Source organism: Choristoneura fumiferana, chromosome 22 (assembly GCF_025370935.1).
Source record: "Choristoneura fumiferana chromosome 22, NRCan_CFum_1, whole genome shotgun sequence".
In the NCBI taxonomy this organism is placed as follows: Eukaryota; Metazoa; Arthropoda; class Insecta; order Lepidoptera; family Tortricidae; genus Choristoneura; species Choristoneura fumiferana.
In genome coordinates this window covers 212,140-235,962 of record NC_133493.1, presented here as the reverse complement: position 1 = coordinate 235,962, position 23,823 = coordinate 212,140, and the positions used below count along the sequence as shown (strand labels likewise).

Genomic DNA, 23,823 nt, shown 5'->3' with positions numbered 1-23,823 from the left:
TTATCGATTAGGCCATTTTTTGTCTTTGATTTGTCCAAGGGGCCAACATAACGCGTCTAAATCATCTATCAGCAGCTCAACAACTAGCAGACTGCTAGCAGCGTTATGAATCATACTTCTTACAAACCGTCCTAAACAAGCTTAATCAGTCTGCTAAGTAACAGACCAGATCAAACCTCAATTTAAGGATTTTTTATGAATAAGTGTTAGCCTTTTCGCCGCCAACAACTCATACATAGTGTAAACCATAAACGTAACGTATAACGTATAGTAATATTAAGTTTATGGTGTAAACGCACCGCAGGTTCCACGAAACGACCATATACGTCCATTACTGCAATGCAAAAGCAACTTCGTTTAATTGTGTTAAAGGTCAATTTTAGACATTGCAATATAGAATCTTGGCGTATGGGTGATGTCTTTTGTATTTGAGGTTGCAGCGAAAAGGTTAAAGGAGTAAAGAAGATGAGCGAATCTCAAGTAATACAATAGTGTTGGCTACAGGGGATACTATGTTGTTGGGACCGCCCGCGATTTCACAAAAACTTCTTTTTTATTTTATTTTTTATTATTTTGTTTAAAATTGTATTAAGTAAATGTATTTTTGTGAAAAAGGGAATAAACATTTATATTTTATTCTATTCTAATCTTATTACTCAAAGGCGCCATCTAGCGATTGTTTGTCACAAAACCCCTATCGTGTAGTATGATAGTTAATACCTGTTGGTGTCTTGCTGCGCGAGGTGTGCGTGGGTCGCGTGTTGCGAGTGTGGTGGGTTTCGCGTGTGACACGTGCGCGGACGCGTGGCAACGTGTCGTCGGCGCGCAACACGGGCAGCGTGCGCGACAGGAACCGCAGCGTGTGGTTGCGGAGCAGCTCGCTGCAACAACAGTTTTGCACTTATACTGCTCCGTCAGACATTTAACTGTGCCTGACAGCGCCATCTACACAATGATACGCAAATTACGTGGCTTATTGATGAATTAAAGAACTGTCATCGATTGTTTGTAGCAAATCAATAAACCAAGTAGTTCTTTAGGGAGCTAACAGAGGGCGCTTATGTAAACCAACTTTTAGGGAACAATTTTTATTATAATTACTTTCCAAATATACACCGAAGAAATCAGACCTCTCGCATTTTCAATTCCCTGGCATCACTCCACCCATCCACGAGCCGACACATGGCATGTGAAGCGGAGGCTGTTTATATGATAAAATGTGCTTACACTGGTTCATTTAGATCGGTCAGTCAGCATGGGAAAGTCTGAAGCTATAAGACATAAGACCTGTCTTAGGAACCATTGTCATCGCTTTTAGTACCTAACAAGAACAACTTCATTCATACCCGGACGTTTTGAAAAAATAAAAATTATGAAAAAATATGTACTAATACAATGCATTTTATTCATTCTAGATATCGTATTTCATAGTAACATTTATTGCTTATGACCTACACTACCAATATTCAAATATAATACTTAACGTAAGTTTTATTTTCAAAATGGCCGGGCTCGATTCCTGAGTTTTTTTCATGCTTTTGTAGCTGCTAGCTACACGCTTGGTTAAAATACGCAAACGGTGCGGAATCGCAGTGACGGGCCGTAAACGACAAGACTTTTTTTCGGTAAAGTCCTGACGTTTACGGCACGTCACTGCGATTCCGTGCCGTCGCCGTTTTTTAAGCAGCGGTTTGGTTTGGTCAAACTTATAATATATAAAACCCCTCTTTTTGTGTCGGATGTTAAAAATGTGTACTCACAAGGGGTATGGCTCCCCGTTAGGGTTCTGCCCCATGGGGTTCCTGGGGATGAGGCCGCGGTTAAGGTCCCCGCACAGGTTGTGCGCCGACACGTGCGCGCGCGCCGCCGCCGAGGGACACTCCGTTGCCACCTGCCGGTACGGCGGCGGACGGACTCTGGAGCAACCACTTTACTTCAGTACAAATCAATTTAACGCACGTAAAAAGAGCTCCAGGCGATATACCTGCGCAGTGAGCGAAATACGGACCAATTAGGCGGCGGAGCAGTGGGGACGCAGGGGCGTAGAAACGCGCGCGGCCGTCACGCCATTGCTCGTTAGTTGACAGATGCGCAAACGTATCCTCTCCACTACTCAGAGCTCTTTTTACGTGTGTTGACTTAAGTATACAACTGTAGTGCAGTTCCCCAACAAAACATTTTGACGACTGGATAGAGAAAATCGAAATTCGTGTCGTTCCGTACCTCTGATGCTTATACTATTTAATATGAGAGTGAGAGAAACGGTACGATACGAACTTCGATTTTCAAATTTCGGAGTAGGCCCTCTGACTACGAAACTTGAGGTCCGGTTTTGATCCCCGATCGGGACAGATATTTGTACGCAAAATACGAATGTTTTCTTTCGAGTTTACTAGAGTACCCACAAGATAGCGCCACCTACCCGAATGGTGCGGCGATAAGGGGTAAATACAGTACGCGCTACTAGATGGCGCCGCCTACCCAGATGGTGTGGCGATAAGGGGGTAGGGATAGGTAACTAATGCAATGAACTAGTCCAATTTGTACTATTCGATGTTCTTTTTATTTATTCTTACCTCATAATATCGTTTTTTGTGTATTGGATATGTGTGAATAAATGTTTCTCTCTTTCTCTCACACTATACAAAAACAAATGAAAACTTGTCAGACAATGGTGTAATTATAAGGTGGTATTCCATAGCCTACCAAGCTGTCTTTAAAATAACCGCTAAGATGGCGTTTAGGCTAACTACAGTATCCACTACTAGATGGCGCCTTGTACCTGGGTGGCGTAGCATTGGGCGACTCGACAAACGCGTAGTACCCCTCGGGCGGCTCGTCGTCGTCGGCGCGCGGCTGCGCGGGCGCGGCCCCGGGCGCGGCGTCCGGCGCCGGCGACGTCGGCTCGGGCAGCGCCAGCGGCGCCAGCACCAGCAGCGCCTGCGAAAGGGAGATATAGCACTTATATAGGACACTTTATTTATGTAACCTTTTTGTTTTTCCTTTTGTACAATAAAGAGTATAAACAAACAAACAAACAAACAACTTGACACCAATTGACCTACTCCCAAACTAAGCAAAGCTTGTACTGTGGACACTACGCAACGGATAAGCATACTTAAATACATATTAAACATCTAAGACCCGAGAACAATCATTCGTACTATTCATAAAAATATACATACAAATATCTGCCCCGGCCAGGATTCGAACCCGGGACCTCAAGCTTCGTAGTCAGGTTCTAACCACTTGGCCACCCGGTCGTCCAAATTATAAATTACCTTAGGATTAATGAAATGACCCAACCATCAGACACTTTAATTTTACTCTGGTAACTCTGTTCATCTCCCGCCTATATCTAACAATATATTTATTAGTTTATTATTCTAACCGGCTCCCGCTGAATAGAACCACAAAACCACCTGCTCTGTGGCCACCTACTTAAGCTAGGGTTCCTAGATCGGTTGATAGCCCTAGCGGACTAGTTCCGAAACTGGGGCAGTGTTACACCTCAACAACAGAGGGCGTGCCTCGCTGAGATTAGCATCACTAACTGTTCTCGGGCTTAAAGTTTGCAGCGCAATTTAACGCTACCGTTGCACTAACTTTATTTTAATGTTGGACTAACAACGATAATCACCGGTTTCGGTCTTTCGGTGTGCCAGCGATCCTATAATAGGTATGTACAAATTCGCCATAAGCACGGTAATTTTTAATGCTAATATACTTTATTGAGGAATAAACACAGCGCTGTGAATGTATGCACAAAGGTAAAGCTCATTTAAAAATTAAATGTTACTTAATCAATTATCAACAATTATCAATTAACAACAATTGATGTAGTATTTAGAGTAAATTAGTACATTGATAACCAAGGGTGGAAAGTAACCCATTTCACCCGAGATATTTCTGGCGCTCGAGCGAAGTGAGAGCGTCAATAGTTCGAGGGGAAATGGGTAATTTTACCCGAGTTAGACACTCTACTTTTCATTTCGACTGTGAAGAAAGTAAAATACTACAAAAAATGAGCATAAAAATAAATTGAATTTACTTATATCCAAGCTCCTACGGTACCTTTTTGACTGCCACTTGCCACGGCCGACAAAAAAAAACGAGTTGTTCACGACCAAGGAGCTTATATACACAACTGGAGGTTGAACGCCGAACGCAGAAGTTTGACATTTATTACTTATTTATATACATTTCACGAATGACTTCCATCTCTTTCTTAACATAACTAAAGGAAGAGATGGAATATGTTCGTGACCTAATAAAGATCTAATTTCTTGTTTCAAACGGATGATCGGCGTTCAACCTCCAGTGTTGTATATCCTTGGTCAAGTTAAGACGTGCATCTAGATGGCCATGCCGAAACGTGAAAAAAAAGTGTCACTGACGTAACTCAATTATGGCTAATCGAAAATTAAAAAAAAAAATACTTTCCACCCTAGAAATGAAAACGCAATTTTCCACCCGGCTATCTACCCATGAAAATTAAACTTTCCGAACAGGAGACATGAAAAATTTTTTGTCCTCTAATGCCATATTTTATTAAAATAAAAAAAGAAGCTCATAGGTTTTACCCTGGCAGGTGATTCAGTTTCCTTGACCTTACTTTATCTACGGGTACACTCCGTACACTGTTCTTTGATATTTGTGTGAATTTTAAAGCGGTAAAAATAATTTCTCACAGTGACTATTGATTATAACCGCATTAGCCCACTTTGGTCGTTGACTGTAAACTAATGACAGCGGACGATGAATGATGATGATTAATCGTTGAGTTAACACTAAAAGCCTAGACCGTTCCAAGACGGTGTTAATTACACCCTGCAACCGCATCCCGCTGCGTACGATGTGATCCAATTTAAATAATCATCCGAGGTAATTAAAAGACACTTCTGCTTGAACTTGTTATCTGCCCAAACATGTTACTAGCCATTTTAATATGATCCTTTCGTTCGTTCGGCAATAGGCTTATCGCTTCAGAGCGATCTCTTCTAGGCAACCTTTTAATGTAGGTAGGCAGTCGTCTACGGTACAATACACGAATTATCGGGTTATTATTGTCAAGCATCATCATTATCATGCATTATTATTAAGTGGTTGTTAATTGTAGGCTGTTAATTTTACTCGGCTTCATCTTAGTGTTAATATGCATGTCTTCGCTAAAATATTAATATCATTAGCATTAGGATAACTCAAACATCGTAAACAATTAAGTAATGTGATTTGAGCGCGGTGCGCCAACAAACTGGTCACTCCAGTTTGGCGCATTTATTGTAAATAATTGTTTACTTATGAATAAATGATTTCTATTCTATTCTATTCTATCACATATTCCTGGTCGGCAAATATTTTGGCGTAGATTTAACCACAACCCGCAACTGGCGAATCGAGGCAACAGCCAAAAAATTCGGAGATAATTAATTTGTCCAGTCACAGAAACTTACGTGTGAGTGTGACAGAGAGAGCGCCGTTTAACCGACCGGCTCGGCTCTCGTAACACATGACACTCGCCATCCAATTTATGATGTCATTACGCCGCTAATGCCCGCAATCGAGATTGTGTCAAAAAACTTTCTACGCACTCCGGATCGCATGCGGCGCCAGTACCACTACCATGAGCTTACAGTGACCGTACTCGATATGTAGATTGTATGGAGAATTGTACAGTGCCCTTAGTGTAAGTTTTCGGTTAAAAAATACGTCTCGATCGCGTTCGTGTTAAAATCTCAATTTGTATGGTAACACGAACATCGCAAACGTTCCGCTAGAGGCGCTTATCAATTATACGTGCGTGAGCAAAAATCAGTTTGCTGGAAAAATGGCAAGGAGAGTGTATATTTAATTTGAATTGTTTGTAAAATTTTTGGCAAAAGTGACAGATAGAAAATTATGATGAATAAATATTTCTTTTAATTTTATGCAAACATTTTTTTTCTTTTGTGAGAAATCTTTACCCTTCATTAGGGCCCCCAAACAAATTTTTATACGGGGCCCCGCCAAGGCACGTTACGCCGCTGTATTTAAACAAACGCATTATTGTAATGTATAATTTAAAATTACTTACTCAGGGGAATCAAAACTTGGCGCGTAGGTTAGGTAGGTAACCCAATGGCCCGCACTCGCAATTCGAATGCCGCTACTATGTCCGTCCACGGAAAGGGTTTTCTTTTTATTATTTTATTTGCGTATACATTTTGAGTTGAGTTGTCTTAGGTTAGTTCATTTGTTTTTTGATATTTAAATAGTACATACGTGTTTAAACTTTTATTTATTTTTATATCTTACGACTTTTACGAGTTATTGTTCCTAAAACAAAGGTTCTTTAAAAATATACATAAAACAAAGTACACTTCTCTTCAGACATCACTTCGTAGTTGACTGTACAGTTTAGAAATTGCCCAATTAAGTATCTGTGGTTACGCGACTTATTTGATAGTGAAAGCTCCGGAATTGAGGTTCATTTGGAGAATGAAGTAAACGGGAACATCGTGCCGAGGCCCTTCAGACCTTTAGTTGTTGGAAATTACCGATTGAAATGATTCCGAAGTATCTTAAACGGGCTTCTGACAGATTTGTCACATTAGCCGATAGGGTAAAACACAACTAGAAAAAACACATGCTTACCATATTCGTTATATCAATATAAAATAAATAAATATCATGGGACACTTGACACCAATTGACCAGTTCCAAACTAAGCAAAGCTTGTGCTTTGTATTATGGATATTAGGTAACATTACATATGTTAAACATCCAAGACCCGAGAACAAACATTCGTATTATTACATACCACAACACAACATATCACAAAAGTCAACCTGAATAGCCAAAACTAGAAGTTGAAAGGGTTTAGCAGGCTAAGGAAGGAGGTGAGCCATAATGTGCGTGCCCCCTTTGAGGAATATTTAGTTGAATTGTTAAATGTCAGTTGTTTGCAGTTTCATTTAGTTTAGTAATCACTCCAACTTTCAGCCTTTCTATCTTGAACTGTCACGGAGATTGTCAAAAGTCTCTTTTTGTAACATTTTTTTTAACTCGAATTTATTTAGTCCATAAGAGCTAAAGCAATGAAACAGCTACAGCAAAGCCTCAAGAATATCCAATAAGTTTCTGTTATATTTCAAAAGCTTTTTTTAACTTGCTGTTTGTTATTGTGGTTTTTGTTAGATCAAGTGTTGCCATTTTGACCCTCTTCCAGGGGTCAGATCAACCTTAAATTTGGTATGCATGTATGTAAGTAGAATTGTAGATTGGATGATGCAGTCCTTTACTTTAAATAGCGAACCCACTGTGTTAAAAATAAAGTTGTGTTAAATACTAGTGATGTATACATATCATTTAATAATATTGTAAATCTGTTTAAAAAAGTATACCTCGTTGAGTTTCTTGCCGGATTCTTCTCAACAGAAGTTTTTCTGTACCAGTGGTAGATTTTTTTTTACATCCATAAGTGCTTGTTATAGCCTAAATTGAATAAAGATATTTTGACTTTGACTTTGAGTCAGCAAAAACGCTTGTATTAATAATTAAAGTTTTAACAGAAACTTATTGCAACTTAACTTTGGTGTTCCTTGGCGTATTATTCATTTATTAGGAAATATAACTGTTTCACTAAGCGGCAGCATAATTTTATAAATTTGTAGGCCGGTATTTGGCACAGCATCGGCGACATGTTCGGAATGCAACGGGACCTGGTGGAGAATGCTAATGACAAAATACCTAACTAACACTAAAGACGGTAAATAAAGAGGAAAACGTGAAAGGGAAAACAATACTTAGTTGGGCACGGAACCGGCGAATTACGGAAAGTCGCAGATTGTTTGGTTGTTTTGTTGGAAGTGAGCCACTTTTCTTTTTAGAAAATTGGAGATGATTGTTGGTTGTATAAACAATGGCAATCATGATCATTGACGTCCTAGCGGTACAATGTAAACAAAGACTATTCAAACTTAGCTCTCTGCCTTATTGAATTCCAGAATTTAATATACTTACTTACCGGGTGCGTACGATTCGTATAAATATATTCGTTATAATATTAGCCGCTATATAATTTGCCTGTAACAACAGTTAATATATTTTTATGATTTATGATATAATTATTATTTTATACAATGATCATCATGATGAAACCCTATCGAAGCTCTCTCCAGACAGATATTATCCCTGGAGCCCGAAATCCTAAGGAAGACAGTTGGAAATTTTATTTTTATGGGTCCGACTTGAGAAACTTCGATAGTGCGGTCTAAAACGCAGCGGTTTGTCTGAACAATGACTAGATGGTGCTACACTTCGGACAATATTTCGATATTGATAATCATCTCAGCTGTATAAAATACACATCCAGGTCAGCGAGTATACGTTTTACGGCTTCGCACATCATCATCAATATGTAAATGGAGGCAGCTGCGCGCGCGCCGCGCTCACAGTTACGGCTGCGTGCTGTCGGGCTGAGTGCTACAGTAGGGTAAGATCCAATTTTATCAACCATGAACCCATCTGGGACGACTTATAATAAGTTTCTATTTGTTTTGAATGGTCCCTAAATTTCATTCTATAAAGTGTATCTCTGGCCATGGGGCTATAAATGCAAGGATCGGTTCTAGTCGCATAACTGAACCACTTTTATTCTGCAACTTTTTATAAACATGACCATTGTTTATTTTTTTTCAGTGATGTCAAATGCTTTGATTTAATTAATCAAAGGTCAAATAAGACCCAGTAAAGGCTGACCAGAATCATAAAAAACCTCGCCATATTTTGGAAAATCAACAGAACTACGTCTTGCACTGGTAACACTAAATTCAAATGTCCTATTGGTGTCAAAGTTTAACGTTGTTTGAGCGTGGTATTTTGAAGTGTTATTTTGTGTTTTTGTGTGTTAAAATGCCGAAGATTATCCATAGCCTTGGAAGGAAAATAATACGCAATGTATAAATAGAATAAGTCTAAGGCATTAGAAAATATTCCTTCAAATAACATCTCTGACACCGTTGTCAATATGACTGATAGGTATCGTATAGTAAGTGTAAATAATGTTGCAATATAAAACGTAGAAGTGCTGCCCTCGCGTCAGGTTTTTTATATTCCTGGTCAGCCTTTACTAAGGAAATTCCCCGTACCATGAGACAGTGATAACACCGCCATGTCTAAGGCTCCGTTTCCACCAGAGATGTGCTATTCGAGGATAGTTGAATGAAGCGTTTCTATTAGTTCATGAAAAACACATTCCTTACACATTTTTGGTGGAAACGCAGCTTAACAATTGAACTTTGAGGAAAGAATCAATAAAGTATCTAAATTCAAGTTATTTGAAAATGTTACAAAACAAAAGTAGCTCAGTTATGCGTGTAGAACATAATCTTCAGGTATTTAAAAGGCAAAGGCATTATTTATTTGGTACTGCTAACACACAACATTTCTGTGCAGGATTATTAGCGGGTAAGCATGGTAAAACATTATAATTAATCGATTTATAGATCTCTGCAAGGTAACGCCTGAACCAATCTGTTAACTGTTACTCATAAAGCTACATCACACGCTGGCTTAATCAAAGCTTAAAATATTACAGTGCATTACAGCAGGCGGCCGCCATGACAGTCACGCGGCGTGCGCACAGTGGCGCCGTTATGGCAACCAGAGCGCGACCGTGTGCCCCGTACTAACTGCCGCCGGCCCGCCTGTGGGTGCGTATACCCTATAATGGGGTATCAATACGAGATATTATACTTTAATACTTATTATATAGTTTTGCAGACTTTTTTAAGAACAAAAAGTGCATTTCAGAGTAAAATTTGCAAATGAACTTTTTTAACTAAGCTACAATAATTTATTATGTCTTACCGAGATGTCAATGAATCAGAAATTCGCAATTATCAAAATAGTGCCAAAAAATAATTACTTAGGCACTGGCCAGCTTATGGCTTATTACTTATGAAGTTACCATTTGTATGCCATAAATACCTAAGCTACTATGACCAACCAATTACCACTTTCTTAGATGTATCACAGTACGGCAAAACTTCGTTGTTGCATCAGAAGACATACTTGAAATATTATAAGAAGGGACGTGGTGGTCAAAGACGACAGTTGTAGATGTGCGTAAAAGAACCATTTAATCGAAATTGCATCTTAGTTATATACAGTTGGATTGCCGCTTATACAAGCAATATGCATTTAGATATTTAGCAGTAAACTATTGTGTCACTGCTAAACACTGAAAGTGCCCAATTATCACACTACAACTACATGCTTAACCACGCTCAACGCTCCTCTCTTTCGGAATCGTCTAAATTAACCTACCCTATAATCAATGGACATCTATACCTACCAGCTATTTTCAAATTGTTCTCCGTGGAGCCAGCGGCGGCCTTACCCATTGCGAGGCTCTGGGCGGCTGGTCTTTGCGAGGCCCTTTGTCCTTCGTGAAAAGTATGTGATGCGAAAATATAGTTTAAAAAAATCTATATTTTTTTTATTTGCTTGGGTTGTTGCGCGAGGTCCTTGCAAGAGCGAGGCCCCGGGTGATTGCCCTATTCGCCACCCCCAGGCCGCCAAACCGTGGAACCATGGGGGTCCGTGAAGCTTCTGCAAGACCTCCATAAAGGTACTGACCATAATTAAACTAAATATAAATATCCGTGCAAAATTACAGCTTTCTAGCATTGATAGTCCCTGAGCAAAGCCGCGGACGGACAGACAGACAGACAGACATGGCGAAACTATAAGGGTTCCGTTTTTGCCATTTTGGCTCCGGAACCCTAAAAACGAACGTTCTTAAACTATGCCCACACGCACGCGCAGCAAAGCGTCCGATGACGTCACGCCGTCCCGTTACGCTGACCTTCACCCAGTAACGCCGGCCACCGGACGGACGCCGCTGCTCTAGACTGTAGCTGGGTCAACAGAGGTCAAGCCTGGCGGTGGCGGTCAGTTAAGTGGCGCTCTCAACAACCTGTGTTTATATAAATGGATCAGGATTCCGTCCGACAAGTGAATATCGCTAGATGGCGTTGCTATCGTGAGGTCCGTACGCTACAGTCTACAGTCAAATAAATCCTTCTTCTATGTGTCAGTCCAAATTATAACTGTGTGCCAAACTTCACCTATTAACCCGTCGAGCTGTTATGTTATGGCTGAGTTTGGATGTTTGTTATCTAAACATCTTCACAAAGTTTCTCACGTTTTTAGGGTTCCGGAGCCAAAATGGCAAAAAACGGAACCCTTATAGTTTCGCCATGTCTGTCTGTCTGGTCTGTCCGTCCGCGGCTTTGCTCAGGGACTATCAATGCTAGAAATCTGTAATTTTTCACGGATATATAGGTAAACTATGCCGACAAAATGGTACAATTAAAAATTCAAAAATCATTTTTTTTAGGGTACCTCCCATAGACGTAAAGTGGGGGTGATTTTTTTTTTCTCATCCAACCCTATAGTGTGGGGTATCATTGGATAGGTCTTTTAAAACCATTAGGGGTTTGCTAAGACGATTTTTCGATTCAGTGCTTTGTTTGTGAAATATTCAACTTTAAAGTGCAAATTTTCATTAAAATCGAGCGTCCCCCCCCCCTCTAAAATGTAAACCAGTGGGTGGAAAAATTTGAAAAAATTCAGGATAGTAGTAAGTATATCAAACTTTCAAGGAAAACTATAACGGCTAAGTTTGCTTGAGACTTATTAGTAGTATATGAGTAAATAGCAGCCTAAGGTATAAAATATGCCTAAACTTGGAAGATTCCGTATAAAATACGAAATCCTTAGAAAAATATTACTTAATTTTTTCGTAATGGCTACGGAACCCTATTTTGGACGTGTCCGACACGCTCTTGGCCGGTTTTTATTAGTAGAATATCCCTCGATCCTAGTGGATGATTAAATTCTAGTTTTAGCTTTGACACGGGTCTGTAAAAACTACAACTGTCATCCATGTCATTGAACTTTAGCACACGAGTTCGCTAATAGTCGTGTAATATTATAAGCAAACAAACGCGCGTCGTATATGTTAGCGTGCGCTGTGCTAATGTTATTCCATCCAGTTACAGTTTGAAACGCATGGGCATTGACTTTATGAAAGAAACACATAAATGGATATATTTTCTGCAGAATATAGACTACTGTAAGCCTCCTCAAGCAGAAGATCGTGAGTTCAAACCCCGGCTCGCACTCTGAGTTTATGGCTTCTGCATACGCCGGCGAAAAAAATTTATGATATGTGTGTTAACTTCCGAACAATTCAGTTCGTTCGTTTAGACAGTCACACAAAATAAGCATTGTTAAATCTGATATACCACAGTTTATTTCTTGTCCCAGAACAGAACAGAACAGACGGATGCACAGTTATTATAATAAGATAACTAGCACGTAAGTAATCTAAATGTAAGTGCCTATTAGAGAAAACATTCGAGCCAGGGGGGCTACTACGAAATTCGAAAATCGAAGTCCGTATCGTGCCATCCCTCTTACTCTCGTATTAAACAATATGCCGATACGAAGTTTGAATTTTCACTGCGTGGTATAAGGCCAGGGGCCAGTAGGGCTACTACGAAACTCAAAACTCGAAGATCGTATTGTACCGACCCTCTCGCTCTCGTAAGACGTGTAAGAGGGAACGCACGACACGAACTTCGAGTTTCGAGTTTCGTAATAGCCCTGCTGATACCTCAACAACGTTATAACGTTCACTATAGTTACTACTAATTGCCTATTTAAAATGTTATTATCTCAACAAACATTAAGGAAGTGTGCTCAAACGCTCAAACTACAGTAAATGATCCGAGCAGTCACGCCGTGTCGTCGTTTATTCGCGCGTTAACCTAAGTATACACGGCGCGCGCGATATAAGAGTTCTATGCACACACAGTTACCAAAACATGTAACATTCCTTGTATGGTTAATATTAATATGTTTAAAATATAAATAATATATGATAAATACCTGGGCGATGTTCGGGCTAAAACTCGATAATAATCGTTTTCCCAGAGATAAGACCAAGCTAGATCGATTTGACATCCCCGAAAACCCCTACATACCTACATGGATAGATAGATTCAGGGCCGTAGCTACCGCCGTATCTGCCGTATCAATTACACGGGGCCCCCGGGCCACGGGGGCCCCTGACGTGCGTATAAATTGTAAAGAATTTGGAAAAAGTGACAGATAAACAGATAATTATGAAGAATAAATATTTCTTTTAATTCTATGCAAACATTTTTTTTCTTTTGTGAGAAATCTTTAACCTTCATGAGGGCCCCCAAACAAATTTTTATACGGGGCCCCGCCAAGGCACGCTACGCCACTGGATAGATTATATAGTTATGATGATACAATGCACATACTTTTTAAGTCACTCTCTCATCTGAATATTGATCATTTTCTAAACACTGCGTTATCGTCCGCTAGCTACGCTACTGCATCTACTTATATCAGGTTTAAACTTTATCACGTCAGAAGCACAATACACCTTGTTACGAGTACTGTGTCAGAAGCAAGAGGAACTGAGGAGGGCCGCTTCTATACGTCCGTTGTTTTCAACGGACATCCTTGTATAATTAAATATATTTGTGTGTTTGCAGTACCAAATAAACGCTTCTATCTATCTATCTATTGTCGCGTTTTGCGGCTAGCGGGTCAGCTTGTAGGAGAGAAAGTAAACAATGAATCCTACAGAACGCGGCATGAGATTTCAGGGCGAAGGTTCGTACAAGTGGTTGGTTCAGGAATTACAGGCAGACACTTCTCTTGGCCCGGGTGTTGAGGTGGCGGTGAGGTTTTTATTTATCTACAGCAGCGGTTCTTAACCTATTAGCAAGGAGGGACCATTTGACAAATTTCTCTCTTGCTATGGACCACCAACTGTTTGAAGGTAATTTACGGTAAAAGTAAAATTGTATTTAAATGAACGGTTGCTACTGCTACTTGACTGGCGCGTCGTTTTGCCAATTCGTTGTTGATGGCTTCGCGGACCACTTCGAGTTCTTCCAGGGACCACCAGTGGTCCGCGGACCACCGGTTAAGAACCACTGATCTACAGGAACTAGGCGATTTGTCCGGTAGCGTCTAACGTGGTGAATACACTGGCATGGATAAATGTTCTTCCTTACACCGGACCGGTGTCAGACGTGCCGAGAGGAGATGGCAATGCATTCAGCGGAATCTGATCGCCGGACAAGTGTCCGGTATATGCATGTACATAATTATAGGCATATTATAAGCCATACAACACTGCGAGTCCGGGGTGAAAACAACGGATGTGCACACAAAGCGACCTAAGTTTGTCGTGGTCGTGGTGCGCTTGCGGCGAGTCTCATTTGCGGTTACATAAAAGACAAAAACGAGCGCTTTCTTCTGTAAAAAGTAAACAGATCATTTAGGCGACTTTCTGGTTACAAGTACAAGTTGACAGAAATGTGAAAACAGAGAAAACGGTGCCCCCAATGACGGCGGAAGATATTTTAATAGCATTGGTAGTGATGATGAATGATGTGGGAAGAGTTAAGAAGAGTTTATTAAGGTAAACGCCCGAATACTGCATGGGTTCTGTCCCAGTCCATCTTTAGTTTTGTGTCAATATAACATTAGAGGTGACAGTGAGAAGAGCAGGGTGTCATTTATTGGATTTTAGCATATGACACTGGTACGGTACATACACTTTATTAGTTATTGCCATATTTGACAAAGAATAACCAGTGTTTTTTTTGGGAGGCGTCGAGCAAAGTTATTTATATTATTTTTTGTTGCATACGTAATTAAATTAATAGAATTAATAGAAAGGCCACTGGTGCGTTGCCAATTTTTTAGAAGCATATAGACTTTTTTTGAAGGCCTATGTCGAAGTAGGTTTCTCAAGTCAGACAAAGAAAAAATAAGTAGACATTTACCACACTTTTTTATTTGACATAGTCAACACACTACAGATTCTTCGCATTATCTATTGTAATATTTGAATACGCACCATCATTTCTATATTAGCCTCATTCAAAGATCACTTTGTCTAAAATACGCTCAAATTTTACAAAAACCACAACAATAATACAACATCCAACGACCGAAAGCTACACACAAACTTTTGTGCGTCAAAACATCACCATCGTCCTACGGTCACGACGGCCATTCAGCCATATTATCCAGCTCCTATTGAAACTCGACCCTAATTCCCAATTCAGCCAATCACAGACGTGGATGACTCAGTGGCGCCATCTCAGGAAAGTGTGTCGGAACTGACCGCAATCCTGACTATTGATAAATGGCTGATCGATGGAAATGAAACATTTGCTTTGCGGGGTGATGCTTCATCATTGCATCTCATAAATAGGTTTTTAAAGTCCACCGTTCATTAGCTATATTAAGAGGAATATAAAAAATATACAAGCTTTACTAAGCTTACTTTGGGACTAGGTTAATTGGTGTGAATTGTCCCGTGATATATATTTATTTATTTATTTATATCATGGGGACCATGACCCAGTCCCAAACTAAGCAAAGCTTCTGCTATGGATATCAAGCAACAGATGAACTTTCTTATTCTTTCGATTAATACACATACATACATAGGTATACATGTTAGTCTCAAGCACAAATACTTATTATTATTTTACACACAAATACGAAGATCTAACCCGGGACCTCAAACTTAGTAGTCACGCAAGACTAAAAACTCGCGGCTACCGTGTGGTGAAACATAACCCATATAGGTATCCGTGCCTAAAAATAATTATAAATGAGAAAGTGTGTGTGTTTTTATGTTTATACGTCTTTCACGTTGAAACGGAGGGACGGATCGACGTGATTTTTGGCATTAAAGATAGTTTATGTGGCAGAGAGTGACAATAGGCTACTTTTAATCCCTGAAAAATTAACAGTTCCCGAGGGAACAGCGCGCGATGACTTAACCAAATACCAAGCGGGCGAAGCCGCGGTCAAAAGCTAGTAGGTTAGGTAACATTAATTTTTCCAACTCGATCTGTAACGAAGCGCCCTTCGAGATAATGCTAATACTCAAAGTCAAAGTCAAAATATCTTTATTCAATTTACGCTATAACAAGCACTTATGAATGTCAAAAAAAAAACTACCACCGGTTCGGAAAAACCTCTGTTGAACACAACTTTATTTTTAACACAGTAGGTTCGCTAAGTATTTGAAGTAATCGCTAATGCGGATCGGAATTATATCCAAATATGATATTGACGACGCCGTAACGTGGACATGTGGCCGGGCCTGGATCAAAATTTTGTATCTGTTTCATTTTTTGGAATTTTATTATAAAAACGTATGCAATTTCCCAGAAACCACTTTTTGGTTTTAGCCAGTCTGTAAGATGGAACTTGAAGCTTCCCTGTGTTTCTAGTAGCCTTTGGCTTATCGACGTTAGTGGGAAAATAACACATGTTCTTCCTTACATACATGATTATTTCAAAAACATAAAGCGACGGCAGGGTTAGGATACCTGTTTCCTTAAAAAAAGATCTTAAAGATTCATGCGTCTTCAAATTATAAATTGCTCTAATTGCTCTCTTTTGTAAGATAAAAGTTGACTCAATGTCTGCAGCAGATCCCCATAAACTATTGCAGTAACTGTGCTTTTGGTGCTTGTGCATTTAGTATTGTACACAACCACGAACAACACACAACACCAAATAAAAGGATCATAATTGTCTACTATAGCTTTTACCCGCGGCTCAAATAGTCCCCATTTATTTGAGTCAAACCACGTAATTTCTCATCGTGACCTCGAATGACCCCAAATGAACCTGCCCCAGTATCCCAGTAAACTGGTAAGTAAACTGGTCGGAGGCCGTCCTTCGCGCGCGGCGCAGGGGATACCGCCGGGCACGTTCGGCCCTCCTCGGCCTCTGGGTCAGCTCATTTGTGAGATGCATCTCGTTATGCCGTTTCCTGAACGTTGTAGTTAATTGGTAAGTTTGAAGATAAAACTTTCAGACCCTGGTACAAATTATTTATTATAAGTATCTATAGATAATCAGTCGACTTTTTGGGTTCTTCAATTCAAATATTGGGTAGGTAAGATAGAAGTTAAGTATAAGTTGATAAATTTTCAATCGGGAAGAAATATATCGGAGCCGCAGCTAACGTTAAGGGTAATTATTTGAGGTGTAAGATAAATGTTACAGAAATAAAAACACACATTTTGATGTGGTCTATTTTATTTTCAACATAAGGATATGTACTGATAAGATGCTTTATATTATAAGAGATCGATAAAGTTTATTTTGGTTAAAAAAAGCAAAAATCCAATTTTAACGGTAACGAAAATGAGCATCGAGACCACGAAAAAGAACATTTTGTTTATTTTAAAATCTTATAATTGTACTATTTGAATGAAAATCCGATCATAATGAGAAAACGAATAAGCATTATTTAATTAATCAGGTATCAACAGAAATAGACAATCGATATCTATATAAAAAAAAATTAAAACTTGACCACGAAAATGACGACTTCAAATTGTCATTTTTGTAACCTTTTAAATACTATGTAGAAATTACTTAATTAAAGTAAGATTAATAACTTCAACTCACAAACCAAAACAGTTTTCAATACCTTCCCCCCCGTGCAGGTCTACGGTAAACCAGAACGAAATTATGTTACAACGAAACAACACAACAAAATGCTCCTCTAAATGACGAAGTTTTCTTTTAATATTTAGATATATACATTTCACACGTACATTCAGGGCAAAATAATTCTTGAACCTCTCGCCAGTTAACAAAATTGGCGACGCACTGGTCATAATTCCTATAACCACACCTGGAGCAAATGTTGTTGACGGTCAACCATTCTTCGTTTAAATCAATTAAATCAATAACGGCATAAACGATTACACTGTAAAAAGCAGAAAATTCTATAAAAAGTGTTCTGTATTTTTTCTACTTGTAGGGAAAATCATCTTTTTCGTGGTCTTTAATCAGTTTCGTGGCCCATAGGACCACGAAAATGATGACCACGAAATTGAAAAGCTCTTACTTTCGCGGCTCTGCAGTAAATATCCTATAGATTTGAAGCAAATGAAATCAATATTGAATAACTTAACTGCAAATGACACAGCACCAGTAAAACATTATATTTATTTACCCAATACTTACCAAGTCGCAACCGTAACGAAAATGACGCTCGATCTTTGACGCAAATCTAACTGAACCTTTATTACATTAATTATAGATAAATAATTATGACTTGCGATAAACATTATACGTTATATTGACGCAGTCTTATTTTCAAAGTTGCTTATAGTTAAAAAAGGATTTACAGGAGGTTTGACCTCTTTTTTTTGTTTAAAATATACTTAATAAGTGTGACCACGAAAATGATGGTGTATTTTGGAACAACGGGAAATGTAGAAAAAAATAGTCTTATCAATGTCCTAATTTTTTTATGTTTGCATGCATGGTATATCATATTATGAACATTCAATCCATGTTTTAAACAGCAAGTTTTTCTATACCTTGTATTTTTTTACAATACTACAAAGTAATCAGGGATAATCCGAACCTGACCACGTAACTGACTTTTGTGCAGAAAATTTAAGTTATTGTGGAAAAAAGATAAAATAGAATAAAATGTATTTACCGCAAGTTTCAGTGATAATATCCTAAGCAACTTAAAAACAATAAACGATATATTTCTAATTTATAACTGAAAATTTGAGTCTGAACACTATTGAACCTCTCGAAATAATAACCCTTAACGGAGCTTCATGTTACATTCTAAAGCATTTTGCAAGTTATCGCCAGAGAGGATTTTGGTCATGAAAATCTGTTGCTGAATCGCGGTCAATCAAAGCAATCGAAGCTGCAGGTAATGGCTAGCTAGGGCTGGTGGTGGTGGCCCATAGGTCATCACTGTACAGCTGCGAAGAAAAGGATCACACAGGATTTTCATGCAATCTGCCGAAGGAATCATTGTGAATTTGATTGTGAAAAGGCTCCACCACTAGTACCCAATCTTCTTGCTTGTTCTACTTGAAATTGTCGTAAGTCCTAAAACCTAGTTTTGATCTGTACCACTACCATGAGTTTACAGTGACCGTACTCGATAGCGACGGCGTAAATTACAAATTACAAGTTTACAAATAATTTACGCCGTCGCTATCGAGTACGGTCACTGTAAACTCATGGTAGTGGTACTGCAAGAAAACTCTTGCAAGTTGTATCTATGACATTGCGGCGCTCGATTGGCCACATCAAAGTCGCTCGCTAGTCTCGCAATGTAATCCCAAGCGCAACGCAGGTTGGAAGCGTAGCTTAGGACGTCCACCAACGAGATGGACGGATGAGGTTAAAGTCGCGAGTTCACGGTGGATGCAAGCCGCTTCCAACCGAGGCAACTGGCGAGGTCTTTGGGGGAGGCCTATGTCCAAGTGGACGTCCTATGGCTATGATGATATTGATGAATGTAATCAATGAAACTCAACCAACTGACGATCGCGAATATTAGTCCAGTCGATCGTGGCAAGGAAAAAAATATAAATACTGAACTATTCCGTTTCATTTAAGATTTCAAAACAGGGGTTCGGCAGTAAACAGTAGATCTTGGATCTAATCAAGTTGGCCACTCCTGCCATAGATCATTAGAGCAAGTAGCGTGAAGTAGCCAAGGATCGAGGCCCTGCGCGCGCTCATGCAATATGCATGGTGCTCGGTGCGGTAACGGCGGCCGAACGGGACCGCGCATTCCGCGCCCCGACCTCCTTCTCGCACGATATCGGTGACAAAATAAACTCCGAAACGAGTTCGCTGTCGGTATTTTGGGCACAGCTGGATTTTTTTAACATTTCTATAAGTTTCATTTTTAATGCAATCTTTTTTGCAAACTCTCAATTTTATTGGCTGTACCTACTGGCTTGTCATTCAAACTACATACGTTCCTCCCTTCTTCCCTTAGCCCCATATCCATTTGAGAGATCAGTTCAACTTTGTTACATCTTAATCTCTCGTAATGTTAATTTAGTTTGTTGTTGTTGTTGTTGTTTAGAAAAATATGGCGCTGTCCATTGGAGGACAGTTTTGCCACTGTCTAGTAGTTTTTGCCATTGTACGGTAAAAAAAATCTAGAAAAATTCTAGGTAATGGTGGATGAACGAGGACAGCGCGAAATCTTAATTTAGTTTAAATTCGAAAATCGAAGTTCGTATCGTACCGTCCCGCTGACGCTAATATTATTTCATACGAGAGTGAGAGGGACGGTACTATACGAATATCGATTTTCGAATTTCGTAGCGGCCCTAAAGATCTTTGACTGTCACTTAAAGTTTGACAAACTTTAGCTCAATCATCTAATTGAGCTAGTGGTCGAAAAAACAACTGAGATATTACATTCAATGCATTAATAAAAAAAAGCGACAAGTGAAAGTTAAAGCTTGTAGAAATCGTTTTTTTTTAAGGAAACCTGCGAACACCGATATAGATACTATTCATATCTGTGCCTGCGATCAATTTTGATTTGTTCTCTGCTCATCGATTATATCCTCTAAAATTTTGTTTTTACTATTTTTTCGTAGTTCCAGCTCATCATCATCTGAGGCATTACAGCCTCGGGTAGGCCTTAGCCTGGTCCAGTAAATCTCTCCATTCCGATCTGTTCATGGCTTTCATGGCTTTCCTTCTCCAACTTATCACCCATGTACATAAAGTAGCCGTTTTTGGGTAGCCAGGTCGTTGGTTTAAAATCCGGTCCGTAAGTTTTACTTTTCCTTTCACAATCGTTTGTGTTCAGACGAGTGGGTGATTAACCCCCTGCGTCCTAGGCCTTTAGTGGGGCTGCCACTTTAGAGCTCAAGACCTAGCTCCGTTTCTTTTCAGGTATCGTCCCTTCCCGAGTTGAAACCAGTTTTAAGGCGCCAGTTGCTCGCCTTCGCCCTTTGCCCTTAGCATCTGCGCTCTGAAAGAGATGGTGCTCGCACATAGAGTACGGGCGCAGAAGGTCCCAGGGGGTACGACGGGGACGTGGACAAATCGGACTTGTTGGTACCTGCATTCCTGTGCTCCAATCAAAGCACTGCAGTGGGAAGACGGGCTTTTTATAGAAATCCCTAAGCTCGGATCTTAGAGACCCCACCCATATCCAAATACCAACTTCACCCCATGATGTATTCTAAAGCATTGCGTTGTACGATACTGCGGAATTTAGGAAATTCCCTACCTAGTGTCGGCTTGAAAAACTCGCTTCGCTCGGTTTTACCGACACTCAATGTAAATTGCTCACGTTCCGCAATACATCACAACTATAACTTAACTATTGTATGTTTAGACGTTTTTGGAGTCCGTATCCGTACCGGCGCGCGCTGTGCGCATTTCTCCGCATTCCCGCCACATCTCCGTTTTTTGCTGCACTTTCTTCTTTTCTACGTAAATAAACTAATGTAGAACGGCACGTGTTTCATTTGAGAACTAAATATTCGGTCAAAAAACGTAAAATAGATCGGTGAAACTATTTTGAATGGATACAATCGATTCCGATTTTAAAAAAGCATTAATTGAAATAGTCTAATTTAACTATTTATTTCGCACCTGAACATATCAGAACAACGGAGAAAATGACCTAGACAACTAAGGGTGTTCGTAATTTGAGTTTAATAATTTAATTTTAACGAAGTGTTGAGCATCCTTAATTTAATCAGACTTATTTTAAGAGTTGAAGTTATTGTATGTATTATAATAATTATTGTCTATATAGCATTAGCTAAGATAGAAAACACTGTTTTTGTGTAAAAACTGCAGCCTGTATTTTAAAAGTTTTTTTAAAAAAATATCTTATAATGGGCTTTCAACCATATTACCCATACATTATGTTTTTTGAGGAATTGAAACATTTAGAATCTACATATATTGCCATGCCGTAGAAATGGAACCGATATAACAGTATTCCGTGATCTATATACACGTAAGGGCACGCACGAACAGACAGTTATTCTAAAAAAACTCACCAAACAAACAAGGTGTTGTCGCGTCATATTCCGTCCCACTTCGAGACGCAAAACACAATACTCCGAAAACACAGTTCACCTGAACATCGAGGAACTCAAAATTAAAAAATTAAAGTGACGTTTCTGTTGGCGCGAAAGTTTTTTTTTATTTTAATTCGAGACGGTGGTCCGATGCGTTCGGCCGACGCGCGGGAAGGAACGGAACTCAGCTCTAGCGGGATTTTAAGATCGTATAGAGTTGTGAAAGTCCAGTTTAATATGGTTGTGTTGAGCGAACTTCGCTGATGTTTTACCACGCGACTGCCCCACTTGTGGGCTGTTGGACGTCAAGTTTATTTCTGCCCGGACACCGGCGATACCGGTAGATATGGCAACGGGTTTGTTTTGTGCCACTGCACTGACAGAAAACCAGCTTCTTACTGTTTATTCTAGGAAATTCCTATGTAAATTAAGAGAAATATGAAGAAAAATATAAAATACGGTGTGTCCCTAAAACTAACGACGTAACTAAGAGAGATGATAGAATATTTTGCGTCTGACTCATATCTTGTGACCTTTCACATTATTTCTCTTTTTCTGGTACTAAAACGGTAGGCAGCTATCAGTTTTATTTAATGTTCTGTATGAAAACCCAGAACCTATAATGCATTAGGTTGTTCATCTTTCGTCTTTTGCAGTAGGTAACTACTTAATTATTGTAATGTCAGTAATGAATTTTTCCAATATTTATTTCGTTAAGTGTATTTAAACCTGAATCAAAACTTATAGTTTTCGAAATATTGGTATTTTTCAATAAATTCTGGTTGACCCTAATAGTAAAGAGTTTACGTAACGAACAGGTACTTTTTGGGGTAGGTTTCTTATTTACTTATAAGATAAGATTATCATAACTTTGTAACAGTAAGGATCATGTTTTATAACCCGATAGCCGGTGATCGGCAGTTTGTTTGAAGCTAGAAGTCAATGACCCCAATCGTTGTACGTACTAGCACTTAGCAGGGATAGTCAGGGGTCCAGGCTTTGTGTTGTTATCCTACGTTTCGTCAAGCAAACGCAACGCTAGTCAAAAAAAGGAAAATAAGTTCATTTTACGACCTTCATTTGACTTTGCTTACTTTTCATATAAAAGACATCAACGTGTTCTTTCATACTTTTTTATTTTTATGCCAGTTTAAAAAGTAGCCGAAATGAATACGTACTTTTGCTTTTGCTGGGCATTTAGTTAAATAATAAGTTTAGTCATTCAGTTGAATTATTGTTGGAATAAACCTTTTTATGGGAGACTAGCCGTTACCCGCGACTCCGACCGCGTAGAATTCGGTTATCTCGTGGGAACTATGCAATTTTCCGGGATAAAAACTATCCTATGTCCTTCCCCGGGACTCAAACTATCTGTATAATGAATTTCATCTAAATCGGTTCAGCGGTTTAGGCGTGATGAAGTAACAAACAAACCAACAAACAAACAGTCTATCTGATAAACTTTGGCGACAAACTTGTATCATCCCTCTTTCTGCCCACGTGGTTAAAAAGCGTTAATCGGACAAACAAACGAATTGGTACCTACTTAAAAAACGAGAAGCGCCTGAATGAATACTCTAGCAACTTGTAGTTCACTGTTGAAAATCATATAAACAAACGAAAGGAGCTCCACGTATTAAAAATAAAGGTCTCTACCACAGAATGGAATATATAATAGTACTTCTCTACCCTACGCGTATCATTCCATGATCGTAATAGAAACGTGTACGTGTCAGGAACGAAGTGTCAAACATATACATGACACGCGACGGCGACGGTTGGTTACGGAACGTGCTAGTTAGTGGGCATAGTCTCACGCTTTTCGATACAAATAATATAAATTGAAAATACAAACTGG

The 23,823-nt window shown here is 39.3% G+C and overlaps 2 protein-coding genes across 3 annotated transcripts in view; one reads left to right on the top strand and one right to left on the bottom strand.

Annotated features, from left to right (window-relative positions):
- spz6 (Spaetzle domain-containing protein 6) overlaps positions 1–22,284 on the bottom strand; it is a 49,454-nt gene extending 27,170 nt beyond the window's left edge. The window contains exon 1 of one of the 2 annotated variants that reach the window (XM_074104965.1): positions 21,945–22,284. In XM_074104965.1, coding sequence (XP_073961066.1) covers positions 21,945–21,971 — 27 coding nt within the window. In that variant the 5' untranslated portion in view covers positions 21,972–22,284. The remainder of the gene's footprint in view (positions 1–21,944) is intronic. The other variant, XM_074104964.1, reaches the window with a different exon arrangement.
- Positions 1–23,823, top strand: part of LOC141440447 (doublesex- and mab-3-related transcription factor A2-like) — a 251,496-nt gene that overhangs the window by 118,282 nt on the left and 109,391 nt on the right. The window lies entirely within an intron of this gene.